This window comes from Salvelinus fontinalis, chromosome 23 (genome assembly GCF_029448725.1).
Source record: "Salvelinus fontinalis isolate EN_2023a chromosome 23, ASM2944872v1, whole genome shotgun sequence".
NCBI classification, from domain to species: Eukaryota; Metazoa; Chordata; class Actinopteri; order Salmoniformes; family Salmonidae; genus Salvelinus; species Salvelinus fontinalis.
Genome location: NC_074687.1, coordinates 38,214,749 through 38,227,394, shown reverse-complemented (window position 1 = coordinate 38,227,394; position 12,646 = coordinate 38,214,749). Strand labels below are relative to the sequence as shown.

Genomic DNA, 12,646 nt, shown 5'->3' with positions numbered 1-12,646 from the left:
TAACTGGTGCTAGCTTCGTGGCAGTGGTGCTAGCTGCAAGCTAGCTGTGAGGATCAGAAGTAGTGGCTCAGGGATTACGGCAGGAATCCGTCGTTGTTGTGGAGAGACAGTCCGATGCTGGTAAATTGGTGAGTAATATCCAGGCTAATAACAGTGCTGGTGTCTGTGCAGAAGGTAAAAGCTGCTAGTAGTAGCTAAAAATGACTAAATAGCTTGTAGCTGATTAGCTGGTTAGCTACTGGGGGGTTCTTGAATGTGTTCCAAAGTTAAAAAATAATAGCGAATTCCGTATCACATTGGGTGAGGTAGGTTACCGGAAGGTATAATCGAATTAAAAATCGAAAAGAGATAGAAAAAAAATTAAAATATATACAAAAAATACGAAAATACAAAAATACATGAGAGGACGAAACAAAAACACGCCTACAATGCTACGCCATCTTGGATCTATATCAATATTCCCAGTTAAGAAGTTTTAGGTTGAAGTTATTATAGGAATTATGACGAGTCGACTATTTCTCTATACCATTTGTATTTCATATATCTTTGACTATTGGATGTTCTTATAGGCACTTTAGTATTGCCAGCCTAATCTCGGGAGTTGATTGGCATGAAGTCATAAACAGCGCTGTGCTTCAAGCATTGCTAAGAGCTGCTGGCAAACACAGTAAAGTGCTGTTTGAATGAATGCTTACGAGCCTGCTACTACCTACCGCTTCTCAGTCAGACTGCTTTATCAAATATCAAATCATAGAATTAATTATAATATAATAAACACAGAAATACGAGCCTTAGGTCATTAATATAGTCAAATCCAGAAACTATAATTTCTAAAACAAAACGTTTATTCTTTCAGTTTAATACGGAACCGTTCCATATTTTACCGAACGGGTGGCAACCCTAAGTCTAAATATTGCTGTTACATTGCACAACCTTCAATGTCATGTCATAATTATGTAAATTTCTGGCAAATTAGTTCGCAACGAGCCAGGCAGCCCAAACTGTTGCATATACCCTGACTCTGCTTGCAGTGAAAGCAAGAGAAGTGACGCAATTTCCCTAGTTAATATTGCCTGCTAATATTCATTTATTTTAACCAAATATGCAGGTTTAAAAATATATACTTCTGTGTATTGATTTTAAGAAAGGCATTGATGTTTATGGTAATGTACATTTGTGCAAAGATTGTGCTTTTTTTCGGCAATGCACTTTTGTTAAATCATCACCGTAGTTGAAGTAGGCTGTGATTCGATGATAAATTAACAGGCACCACATTGATTATATGCAACATAGGACAAGCTAGTTAACCTAGTAATATCATCAACCATGTGTAGTTAACTAGTGATTATGTGAAGATTGATTGTTTTTTACAAGATAAGTTTAATGCTAGCTAGCAACTTACCTTGGCTCCTTGCAGCCACAAGGTCCTTTTGACGCTGCACTCGTGCAACAGGTGGTCAGCCTGCCACGCAGTTTCCTTGTTGATTGCAATGTTATCAGCCATAATCGGTGTCCAAAAATGGCCAATGCCGATTAATCGGTCGACTTCTAGTTGAGACTGGTGTTTTGCAGGTACTATTTAATGAAGCTGCCAATTGAGGACTTGAGAGGCGTCTGTTTCTCAAACTAGACACTCTAATGTACTTGCCGTCTTTCTCAGTTGTGCACCGGGGCCTCCCACTCCTCTTTCTATTCTGGTTAGAGCCAGTTTGCGCTGATCTGTGAAGGGAGTAGTACACAGCGTTGTATGAGATCTTCAGTTTCTTGGCAATTTCTCGCATGGAACAGCCTTCATTTCTCAGAACAAGAATAGACTGACGAGTTTCAGAAGAAAGTGCTTTGTTTCTAGACATTTTGAGCCTGTAATCGAACCCACAAATGCTGATGCTCCAGATACTCAACTAGTCTTAAGAAGGACAGATTTATTGCTTCTTTAATCAGCAGAACAGTTTTCAGCTGTGCTAACATAATTGCTTAGTTGTGTTAGATTAGCTAACACAACGTGCCATTGGAACACAGGAGTGATGGTTGCTGATAATGGGCCTCTGTACGCTTGTATAGATATTCCATAAAAATCAGCCGTTTTACAGCTACAATAGTCATTTAAAACATTAACAATGTCTACACTGTATTTCTGATCGATTTGATGTTATTTTAATGGACAAAAAATGTGCTTTTCTTTAAAAAACAATGACATTTCTAAGAGACCCCAAACTTTTGAAAGGTAGTGTATATATTGAACATGTTAATGCATCCTTTTCAAAACAATGAGTTGGATACCTCCCTGAATAGCTATGTACGTCGATGATTTGGTTAGGATATCTCCACAGTGAAACCAGAGAGAAGGCCATTGAATTGTACATGCCAGGCCATCTGTGCACATGTAACCCAATAGACCGCTTGCAGCAGTTTTCTCTCAGACAAGACACTCAAAACCAACTTGAAATCGTGGCTTTTCTAGGATCACACTGTACAGTAGTATGTCTATGAACTCTTTGCACCACATCTAACAGGGCTTTTGTTCCTATCTGAGCTTTCACTGAGCAGGATCTCTGCTTAAATCCAGCACGCCTAATTCTTGTAATGGCCTGGCTGATATAACAAGCCAACTCCAGGCCAGTGCCAAGTGTTGGTGTGGGTAAACGGACACAGTTAGAACAGCTGCAGGGGTCCTGGGGACTGTGAGTGCGCAGCGGTGGGGGCAGCGTCACACATGTGAACAAAGACCACCACTATTCATTTCCTGTTAGTCTGTAACCAACCAAGCTGTTGGTTGATCTGCCATGCTTTGACATGGTCTCTGTTTTGGCTTTCTTTGCTCTTCCTATTGTCTTTTAGACTTCTTGACAGGGATAGGGATATGGCTTCCCATGTATGCTTTTATTTACCTGTGGTAGTTATGCTGACTTGATACTATAACCTGGATGTTTTCTGTTTTAGGGAAACAGGGGCAGTAGATTTGCAATGTTATTTTTTGAATGTGTTCGAAAATGTCTCATTTCCCGCAAATGTAACTTGTTGGCAGTTTCCTACAAAGAAGGTAGCTTAGCGGTAGCTTATATCACATCACAGTGTTCCCATTACTTCTCTAGGGCATTCAGATCTATGAAGACCAGAGGGAAGAAAGTATCAGAAGCTCCAAGTAGCAGTTTTGACTTTTTGGTTCTAATTGCTTAGTCATTCCGAATGAGTTTATCTACATCAGAAGCTGTTTAGTAGTCAATATGACAGACTGGATAAGGTGCTTGTCCATAAGTCATCAGAAATTAGCAGCTTGTTTACATGTGTGCACCAGACTTTGGATGCAAAGGCTGAAGTGTTGCGTGTTAATGTCAATATTACTCTTCAGTGATTTGCCGAATTCTACAACTATCACTGAGGAGCCATACTGAAAACCTTTTCTTGCAGATACAAATCTTTATCTCTGTGTTACTATCTCTGTGTTACTATCTCTGCATTGATGTGTTGTTTCCCACTTAATATAGCTCTACACTCTGGGAAAAAAGGTTCTATCTAGAACCAAAAATGGTTCTTCGCCTGTCCCCATAGGAGAACCCTTCGAAGAACCCTTTTTGGTTCCATATAGAACCCTTTTGGTTCTACCCGGAACCAAAAAGACTTATCCTATGGGGACAGCCGCAGGAACCTTTTGGAACCTTTTTTTCTACAAGTTTATGGGGTTGTTTTCTCCAGGGTTAAGTGAGAGTGTGATGTGCAAGAGTAACATTACAATAAATAAATTGTGATTCTGAAAGCCCTCAACTATATACATTCTAACTGTGCCTAGCACTGAAGCTCAGCTGCACTGTGAAATTGTAGTTACGATCTTTGTATTGACTAAGCTCTTATTTGCATTTCACTGGCTGTTGATAGAAGGGAGGGGACAGAATTTGGGCCTCGATCTTCCTCTTTCCCAACAGGCTTCCTTGGGAGTCCTTGTTTGTTAATTGGAGGTCTATGACACTATCCAATGAATCAATAGGGGGTTTACGGAATCATGCAGAGTGGAGGAAGAGGGTGGAGAGGATTCCGTGACCCCTTTGAGGAAGTTCTCACAACGTTTCCATTGGATTCACACTGTGGTCCACGATCACCCAAATGTGTTCTCCACTAGAACGGAGGTCCCTAAGCAGTTGAACATAGGACTTGTACTGTGTGGACTGTAATACATTTCCCTAATTGCATTACAAAACGACTTCCTCTAGGTAATATGCAATAGGCCTATGCAATATTTTCGCCCAGAGTGAGCCATTATCATATTGATGCTTCTGCTCACGTTTTTCTCAGTGCTCCCTGGTATGGGCTGTGGCTCTCACTCACTGTCCAGGCTGGAAAATGTGACCCAGAGTGGTCCTGCTGAAGTGTTTCTCTCACTGTGGTTGTTCAACAATGAGCAAGCTGCCTGTGTGTTTCCCTCTTTAGTGTTAGCCCAACAGGAACACTTTTTTATTTAGTGAAGTGCGAGTACAGCCAATTCCTAAAAGCCCTGCTAAGATATTACTTGACGTATTTCATTCCAATATCTCATTCAGTCACAGGTCTTATAAAGCATTGTGCATAAATATATGGTCTCCTGAGTGGGCAGCGGTCTAAGGCATTGAATCTCAGTGCTTGAGGCATAACTACACACACCCTGGTTTGATTCCAGGCTGTATCACAACCGGCCGTGATTGGGAGGCCCATAGGGCGGCACACAATTGGCCCAGCGTGGTTAGGGTTTGGCCGGTGTCGGCCGTCATTGTAAATAAGAATTTGTTCTTAACTGACTTGTCTAGTTAAATAAGTAAATACAAATGTAAATGGCTCTACAAATTATTCAAGCCTTAAACGTATTCACACAGGCCTATTGTCCCCCTGCAGTTGTTAGGATTCTCTGAGGGACTGGGGGTGATTTGGATAAGTTGTTGTCAGTGAGCTAATGTTGTACAGGACAATCACATTATTGAATAGGTTCCAAATTAGATTGTCGGCTCTACTGTTGCTCTGCCTATTGCTCATTGTATTGCACAATAGTCTACTCTACTACATACAGTTGAAGTCGGAAGTTTACATCCACTTAGGTTGGAGTCATTGAAACTTGTTTTTCAACCACTCCACAAATTTCTTGTTAACAAACCATAGTTTTGGCAAGTCGGTTAGGACATCTACTTTGTGCATGACACAAGTAATTTTACCAACAATTGTTTACAGACAGATTATTTCACTTATAATTCACTGTATCACAATTCCAGTGGGTCAGAAGTTTACATACACTAAGTTGACTGTGCCTTTAAACAGCTTGGAAAATTCCAGAAAATGATGTCATGGCTTTAGAAGCTTCTGATAGGCTAATTGACATCATTTGAGTCAATTGGAGGTGTACCTGTGGATGTATTTCAAGGCCTACCTTCAAACTCAGTGCCTCTTTGCTTGACATCATGGGGAAATCAAAAGAAATCAGTCAAGTCTTCATAAAAAAATTGTAGACCTCCACAAGTCTGGTTCATCCTTGGGAGCAATTTCCAAATGCCTGAAGTTACCACGTTCATGTGTACAAACAACATTACCTAAGTATAAACACCATGGGACCACACAGCCGTCATACCGCTCAGGAAGGAGACGCGTTCTGTCTCCTAGAGGGGAACGTACTTTGGTGTGAAAAGTGCAAATCAATCCCAGAACAATAGCAAAGAACCTTGTGAAGATACTGGTGGAAACAGGTACAAAAGTATCTATATCCACAGTGAAACGAGTCCTATATCGACATAACCTGAAAGGCCGCTCAGCAAGGAAGAATCCACTGCTCCAAAACCCCCATAAAAAAGCCAGACTACGGTTTGTAACTGCACATGGGGACAAAGATCGTACTTTTTGGAGAAATGTCCTCTGGTCTGATGAAACAAAAATAGAACTGTTTGGCCATAATGACCATCCTTATGTTTGGAGGAAAAAGGGGAACGCTTGCAAGCCGAAGAACACCATCCCAACCGTGTAGCATGGGGTGGCAGCATCATGTTGTGGGAGTGCTTCGCTGCAGGAGGGACTAGTGAACTTCACAAAATAGATGGCATCATGAGGAAGGGAAATTATGTGGATATATTGAAGCAACATATCAAGACATCAGTCAGGAAGTTAAAGCTTGGTCGCAAATGGGTCTTCCAAATGGACAATGACCCCAAGCATACTTCCAAATCTGTGGCAAAATGGCTTAAGGACAACAAAGTCAAGGTATTTGAGTTGCCATCACAAAGCCCTGACCTCAATCCTATAGAAAATGTGGGCATAACTGAAAAAGCATGTGCTAGCAAGGAGGCTTACAAACCTGACTCAGTTACACCATCTCTGTCAGAAGGAATGGGCCATAATTCACCAAACTTATTGTGGGACACTTGTGGAAGGCTACCCGAAACATTTGACCCAAGTTAAACAATTTAAAGGCAATGCTACCAAATACTAATTGAGTGTATGTAAACTTCTGACCAACTGGGAATATGATGAAAGAAATAAAAGCTGAAATAAATCATTCTCTCTACTATTATTCTGACATTTCACATTCTTAAAATAAAGTGGTGATCTTAACTGACCTAAGACAGGGAATTTTTACAATGAATAAATGTCAGGAATTGTGAAAAACTGAGTTTAAATGTATTTGGCCAAGGTGTATGTAAACCTCCGACTAAATAGATCATGAGAAGATCTCTTTTTTTGTTGTCCCTAGCCACCAAAATAATTATTTTGAGGACTGACAGCCAGTTGATATACAAATTGTTTATATTTGTGTCTCAAAGGGCATGTTCCCAATTATTTGAAAACTCTTGAGACCGTATTATGAATGCTGGCAGTTTGTCTGGCAATTTGTATAGACACACAGTAATGGACATGTGTTTGCCAGTTTGACATGGTTTCTGTTATTCAGTGCAGTCCTGGGTACTAAACTGACTGCATGTAATCCCATGTCTAAAAATGGTCAGTATGAATTATTGAATAGAACAGCTGCAGTATAGGATTACCAAACATCTCTGACATCTGCTATTGTCACAGTACATTCATCTATAGACCATACATATCTTAAAGACACAGTCATTGGATTTTTCTTACAGACTGTTGATTGGAGCACCAAGAGCCAAAGCTCTGGCCAACCAGAGAGCCAACATAACCGGAGGCCTGTACAGTTGTGACATCACCACAGAATCTGATGACTGTGATCGCATCGATTTTGACAATGAAGGTGAGGTGTTACTCATATCGGTTTCTCAATCTGTTTCTCTCTCCTACACAACATATTAATTAACACGATGCTTTATTATTCACAATATACTAAATCATTCTAAAGCAAGAATAAAAATAACATCCTGATTCCCTCTGATGAATTTCCACAGAGGATGTGAGAGTTGAGAACAAGGAGAACCAGTGGATGGGGGTGACAGTTAACAGCCAGGGCCCCGGGGGGAAGATTGTGGTAAGTCAATGTCCGAGAGTATACTGGTTGGTTTCCTGACCAGGCTCATTTTGCTTTGTAAATCTCACACGTGGAACTTTGCATTAGATCTACAGTATTCATTAGCTGAGGATCTGTCTTACTTGGTGGATGTTAACCTGATTTCATTATACCCTGATGAAGACAGCTTGTCTGTCGAAACGTTGGTTATTTAGGTTGTTCAATTATTGCATCGGAGCTCCTAGAGTGTACGGCTCGCCTTTTCTTTTTCAAGTGTTCTACTCCGCTAGCCAGCATCTCGCCTAGACAGGTGTGCGTTTCTTTCGCCTACAGATTAACCTGATTCCACTGTCTTGTCATTGCAGACCTGTGCTCATCGCTACCAGAGACGTTTGTTTGTGGACACTGCTCAGGAGTCCCGTGACATCACAGGCCGCTGCTACGTCCTGAGTCAGGACCTAACTATTGATACGTCCTCTGATGAAGACGGAGGGAACTGGAAGTTCTGTGAGGGACGTGCCAGAGGCCATGAGAGGTTTGGCTCATGCCAGCAGGGTCTGGCTGCCACGTTCACCAAGGACTACCATTACGTGGTGTTTGGAGCGCCTGGCGCCTACAACTGGAAAGGTAGGAGTCTGTTCATAAGGCAAGAACTTAAGTTGTAGTTGCCAAACCTATTTACTTTGAAAATCAATGGGTGTTCAATGCATAGATTTGAATGTCAGTTGAATGAACCATGTAGTAATTGTGACTTACATTGCCCTCTAAAGGTAAAGAAAGGAATTGCAACATTCTTCATTTGACATTTCCATACTGTGCTTTAATAGAATTGTATTTTCACTTGAAGAATAAATTCACCCAATTACATTTAGCTTGTGTCATTATTGTTTTGTTGAGGGTCATATTTAAGCCATCAGCATTCCATTGACATCTTCACCCCTCACTCTCAACCACTCTAGGCATTGTACGTGTAGAGCAAAAGAACAACACTTTGTTAGAAAAGGGATTTTATGATGATGGGCCTTATGAAGTTGGAGATGAGAACCGCTTGGATCCTGACCTGGTGCCTGTGCCTGCTAACAGCTACCTAGGTGGGTACAGTAGGTCTGAACCTTGATTGTGGGAATCATGTGTTTTGTGTGCTTAGGTATCCTGTTCATGACCAGTTTGTCTGCTGCCAACCCTGATCAGTTTGTGTATAAGTCACCTTCTCTGCAGGTCAGCTTTGAGAGAACTCTAGATGTGACGACCAATACTTACTTAGGTTTGTGACCTTCGAGGTGCCTAAAACATTAACCATTCCATCTCCATGATGGCCAACTAGTGAATGGTTTATAGTGTGAATATTTAACATGTCATTATTTTAACATAATGCTTGAATGCACTGCAGTTATTATTACTGGTATACTTATGTGTGCATCAACATGTGTTTTCTAGGTTGCGTCAAGATGACATGACTAGTATATTTATTCATGTTTTTCTTTACATCCCAAATTCACTCATTTATCCATGAATTATGCATGATCTGTATTATAGACACTGTAAGATTTATACCTTGATTCCTGTTATTTCATGTTCCAGGATTTTCCCTTGATTCTGGCTTTAGCATCACCAAGGGGCGTGGCCTAACTATTGTGTCTGGAGCACCACGAGCCAATCACTGTGGGGCTGTGGTCCTGTTGCGAAAAGAGAATGAAGCGTCAGCAAGACTCTCCCCAGAGTACATTCTAGAAGGGCCTGGACTGGCATCGTCTTTTGGATATGATGTAGCTGTGGTCGACCTGAATGGAGATGGGTATGTCACACAAGTTCACTTCTACTTCTCCAGTTGTGGCTTATCCATACATTATGTAATCAAACCTACATGGATATTGTAAGATATGCTTAAATTTTTTTGTTTTTGTTTTTTGCATCCCAGGTGGCAGGATATTGTAGTGGGAGCCCCTCAGTTCTTCATGAAAGAGGGAGACATTGGAGGAGCTGTTTATGTCTACATCAACCAGGCAGGAAAGTGGGCCAAGATCACCCCAATCCGCCTCAATGGAACCAAAGACTCAATGTTTGGGCTGGCAGTGGAGAACATCGGTGACATCAATCAGGACTCCTATCAAGGTGGGAACCTGGTATCTGTTCTTGTTTCTGGCCTTTTCTGTGCTTTTCCCATCAAATTCCATAGCTAAATGGCTTCTCTTTTACAGACATTGCCGTTGGAGCTCCCTACGCTGACACTGGTGCAGGAAAAGTGTACATTTACCATGGTTCTACTAATGGAATCAACACCAAGCCTGCACAGGTTTGTTTTGCAGTGTTTTATTGGTTAAGAATATGCTTGTTGACATAGTGAAATGACATCACTGCTGCATCCTATTTTTATTTGTAATTTCAGATCCTTGAGGGAAAGCCCAACAACATCAGATTATTTGGATATTCTTTGGCTGGGAACATGGACTTAGATAAGAATTCCTATCCTGATATAGCCATTGGGTCGCTCTCAGATACAGTACTCGTTTACAGGTGATGATCTTGTTAGGCTATCTATAGCAATCTAGTTTCGACCTCACAAATTAATTTCAAGATAACACATAACTCACATAACATTTTTTTTTTTTTTAGGGCAAGGCCAATTATTAGTATCAAGAAGGATGTCAAAATTACTCCGAAGGAAATTGACTTCACAAAGAAAACCTGTGGCAACAGTATCTGGTAAGGTTTTGATGGGATTTGATAACTACTCATGTTTGAAAATATGTCTGACATCTTTATACTTCTGTGGATTTGTTTGCTAATTTAATTGAATGACATCCATTTGTTGTCTACAGTTTGACCGTGGAAGCATGCTTCACCTATAAAGCAAACCCTGCATCCTACAGCCCAAAACTAAGTAAGCGAAGCTTCTCTCTCTCCTGTAACCCCACCCCAATTGGGATAATTTGTCGTAGTCCCGAAATTCCTGAATCTATTTGTCCTTACATAATACATACTGTTGTTCTGCAATGTTTCCTTACAGCTATCCGCTATGCATTTGAGGCTGAAGCAGATCGCAGAAAGCAAGGGCTGATCTCTAGGGTCCTGTTTCTGAACAAGTCTCGCACCGACCAGGACTTCCAGTCCACCGGAATTCTGGACCTCCGGGGACAAAACAAAAGAGCGTGTACCAAGACAAAAATCAGACTGCAGGTACAGTATTTGGTCTTCGTCTAGTCCTCTTGAGATTTTAGAATAACACCTAGAATGTGGCAAGGGAGACAGTGTACTCATCATGGTTGTGTTCTCTGTCTGTAGGATAACATTAGGGACAAGCTGAGTGCTATTCCCATTGAGGTGTCAGTGGGGATCCTGGGCACCAAGCGTCAGAAGAGGCAGAATGCTCTCCCACAGCTTGTGCCTATTCTTGACAACTCCCAGCCAAGCAAGGTCGTCACTGAGGTAATCATACTGCTTCAGTCAGAGCTGAGAGAGGATCTCCGTGTCCCCATTGTTGCATATACTTCACGATGCCATTGAATGAATGTCTCAGGGCGAATGGAATTCAGTAAAGTTTAGAATGGACTTACTGTCAGATGCATTAAAAATAAGCTTTTTTATGTATTGTGCTTCATTACAGGTTAACTTCTTAAAGGAAGGATGTGGAAATGATAATATTTGCCAGAGTAATTTACAACTGGAGTACAGATTCTGTTCCAAAGAGCCCAACCAAGAGGTATTCCCTCCATTACAGATGTGAGTATGAACAAACATTCTCAGTGCATATACGTTCTGGGACGTTCATGCTAAGATTTGGAAAAGGAAACCATGAACCTGAGGAAGAGGTTTAAGGCAATGTTTTGTTTTTGTTTTTATCCAGGCAGAATGGGCTACCAGTGATCTCCCTCAGTGATCAGAAGGACATAGCTCTGGAGGTGACAGTGAAGAACAGAAATGGGGATGATGCCCATGAGGCTAAGCTGGTGGGGATGTTCCCTAACGCTCTCTCATTCTCCGGCTTTCGCTCTCAGAAAACTACGGTAAGTGGAGGGACTCTGGTTTATTTCAGCATACTCAGATTTGCTATCAGTCAAGTAACAACATTGTAATGGGTTCTTGTTCTCCAGAGGGACAAACCAGTGCTTTGTTTAGCCAATCAGAATGGCTCCCAGACAGAGTGTGAACTGGGGAATCCATTCAAAACAGATTCAAGGGTAGGCTATGAAGTAGTTTTCTTATTCTGTCATTGTGTGGCTCACTCATGGTGAATGTTATTTAATATTTGGATGCAATGGGTTTCCAGGTTACTTTCTACATAATCTTGAGCACTGCTGGTATCTCTCTCAATACCACAGAAATCGACATTGACCTTGAGCTTCAAACGTAAGTAGCACTATAGTTTTCGCACAAACGTGACTGATGACTGACTTGGTGGCCTTGTAAAACACTTTTATGTGTCATTTCTCTTCTTTCAGGACCAGTACACAGGAAAACACGGGCAGTGTGAAAGCAAGGGCAAAAGTAGTGATTGAGATGTTACTTTCTGTTGCAGGGTAAGTATTCAAACATTTACACTTTTTGACTACTGCATCAATTAGTTCTGAAAGCTATTGTGTGCAATGTGGTCCTCTAATATGTGGTTTATCAACAGAGTTGCGAGACCCTCCCAGGTGTATTTTGGGGGCGATGTGAAAGGAGAGAGTGCCATCAAGACAGAAGAGGAGATCGGCAGTTTGATCGATTATGAATTTAGGGTAATTATCGTTGTCTGCTTATCTCACTGAGTTTCTCAATATAACTTGATCTGAGGTTTGACCGTGATGTTGAAAATGTTAATATTATACCAGATAATCAATTTGGGTAAGCCGTTGAAGTCCTTTGGCACAGCCTCGTTGAACATCCAGTGGCCCAAAGAGAATGTGGATGGGAAGTGGCTGTTATATCTGGTTAAGATCAGCACCACTGGCCTGGAAAAGATCCCCTGCTCCCCAGAAACTGAGATCAACTCTCTCAAACACATTCAGGTAATACTTTCCTAATGCAGTTTCACTGTATTCTATGCATTTGTTCAGAAGAAAAAAACGTCCAGAGAACGCATTTTAAAACACTTAATGAGATTATAGTTTGAAACACTAACTTGTGATAATTTTTAGGAGTCTAGCACATCCAGGAAAAAGCGTGAAGCTGGAGGCAAAAAATCTGGAGGCAAAATCTCTTTGTTATCAGACCAAAGAAAGCACAAAATTTTGGTAAACACGCTTTCAT

The 12,646-nt window shown here is 41.1% G+C and overlaps 1 protein-coding gene across 5 annotated transcripts in view; it reads left to right on the top strand.

The window, feature by feature from the left end:
- itga6a (integrin, alpha 6a) overlaps window positions 1-12,646 on the top strand; it is a 57,841-nt gene that overhangs the window by 41,278 nt on the left and 3,917 nt on the right. For 3 of the 5 annotated variants that reach the window (XM_055878745.1, XM_055878742.1, XM_055878743.1), the window contains exons 2-21: window positions 7,080-7,207; window positions 7,359-7,438; window positions 7,783-8,044; window positions 8,377-8,508; window positions 8,999-9,212; window positions 9,336-9,529; window positions 9,616-9,710; window positions 9,804-9,931; window positions 10,031-10,120; window positions 10,237-10,298; window positions 10,425-10,594; window positions 10,700-10,843; window positions 11,022-11,137; window positions 11,262-11,421; window positions 11,509-11,595; window positions 11,685-11,764; window positions 11,857-11,934; window positions 12,033-12,135; window positions 12,229-12,405; window positions 12,535-12,630. In XM_055878745.1, coding sequence (XP_055734720.1) covers window positions 7,394-7,438; window positions 7,783-8,044; window positions 8,377-8,508; window positions 8,999-9,212; window positions 9,336-9,529; window positions 9,616-9,710; window positions 9,804-9,931; window positions 10,031-10,120; window positions 10,237-10,298; window positions 10,425-10,594; window positions 10,700-10,843; window positions 11,022-11,137; window positions 11,262-11,421; window positions 11,509-11,595; window positions 11,685-11,764; window positions 11,857-11,934; window positions 12,033-12,135; window positions 12,229-12,405; window positions 12,535-12,630 — 2,433 coding nt within the window. In that variant the 5' untranslated portion in view covers window positions 7,080-7,207; window positions 7,359-7,393. Of the gene's footprint in view, window positions 1-7,079; window positions 7,208-7,358; window positions 7,439-7,782; window positions 8,045-8,376; window positions 8,509-8,564; window positions 8,682-8,998; window positions 9,213-9,335; window positions 9,530-9,615; window positions 9,711-9,803; window positions 9,932-10,030; window positions 10,121-10,236; window positions 10,299-10,424; window positions 10,595-10,699; window positions 10,844-11,021; window positions 11,138-11,261; window positions 11,422-11,508; window positions 11,596-11,684; window positions 11,765-11,856; window positions 11,935-12,032; window positions 12,136-12,228; window positions 12,406-12,534; window positions 12,631-12,646 lie in introns of all 5 variants that reach the window. The other 2 variants (XM_055878746.1, XM_055878744.1) reach the window with 2 other exon arrangements.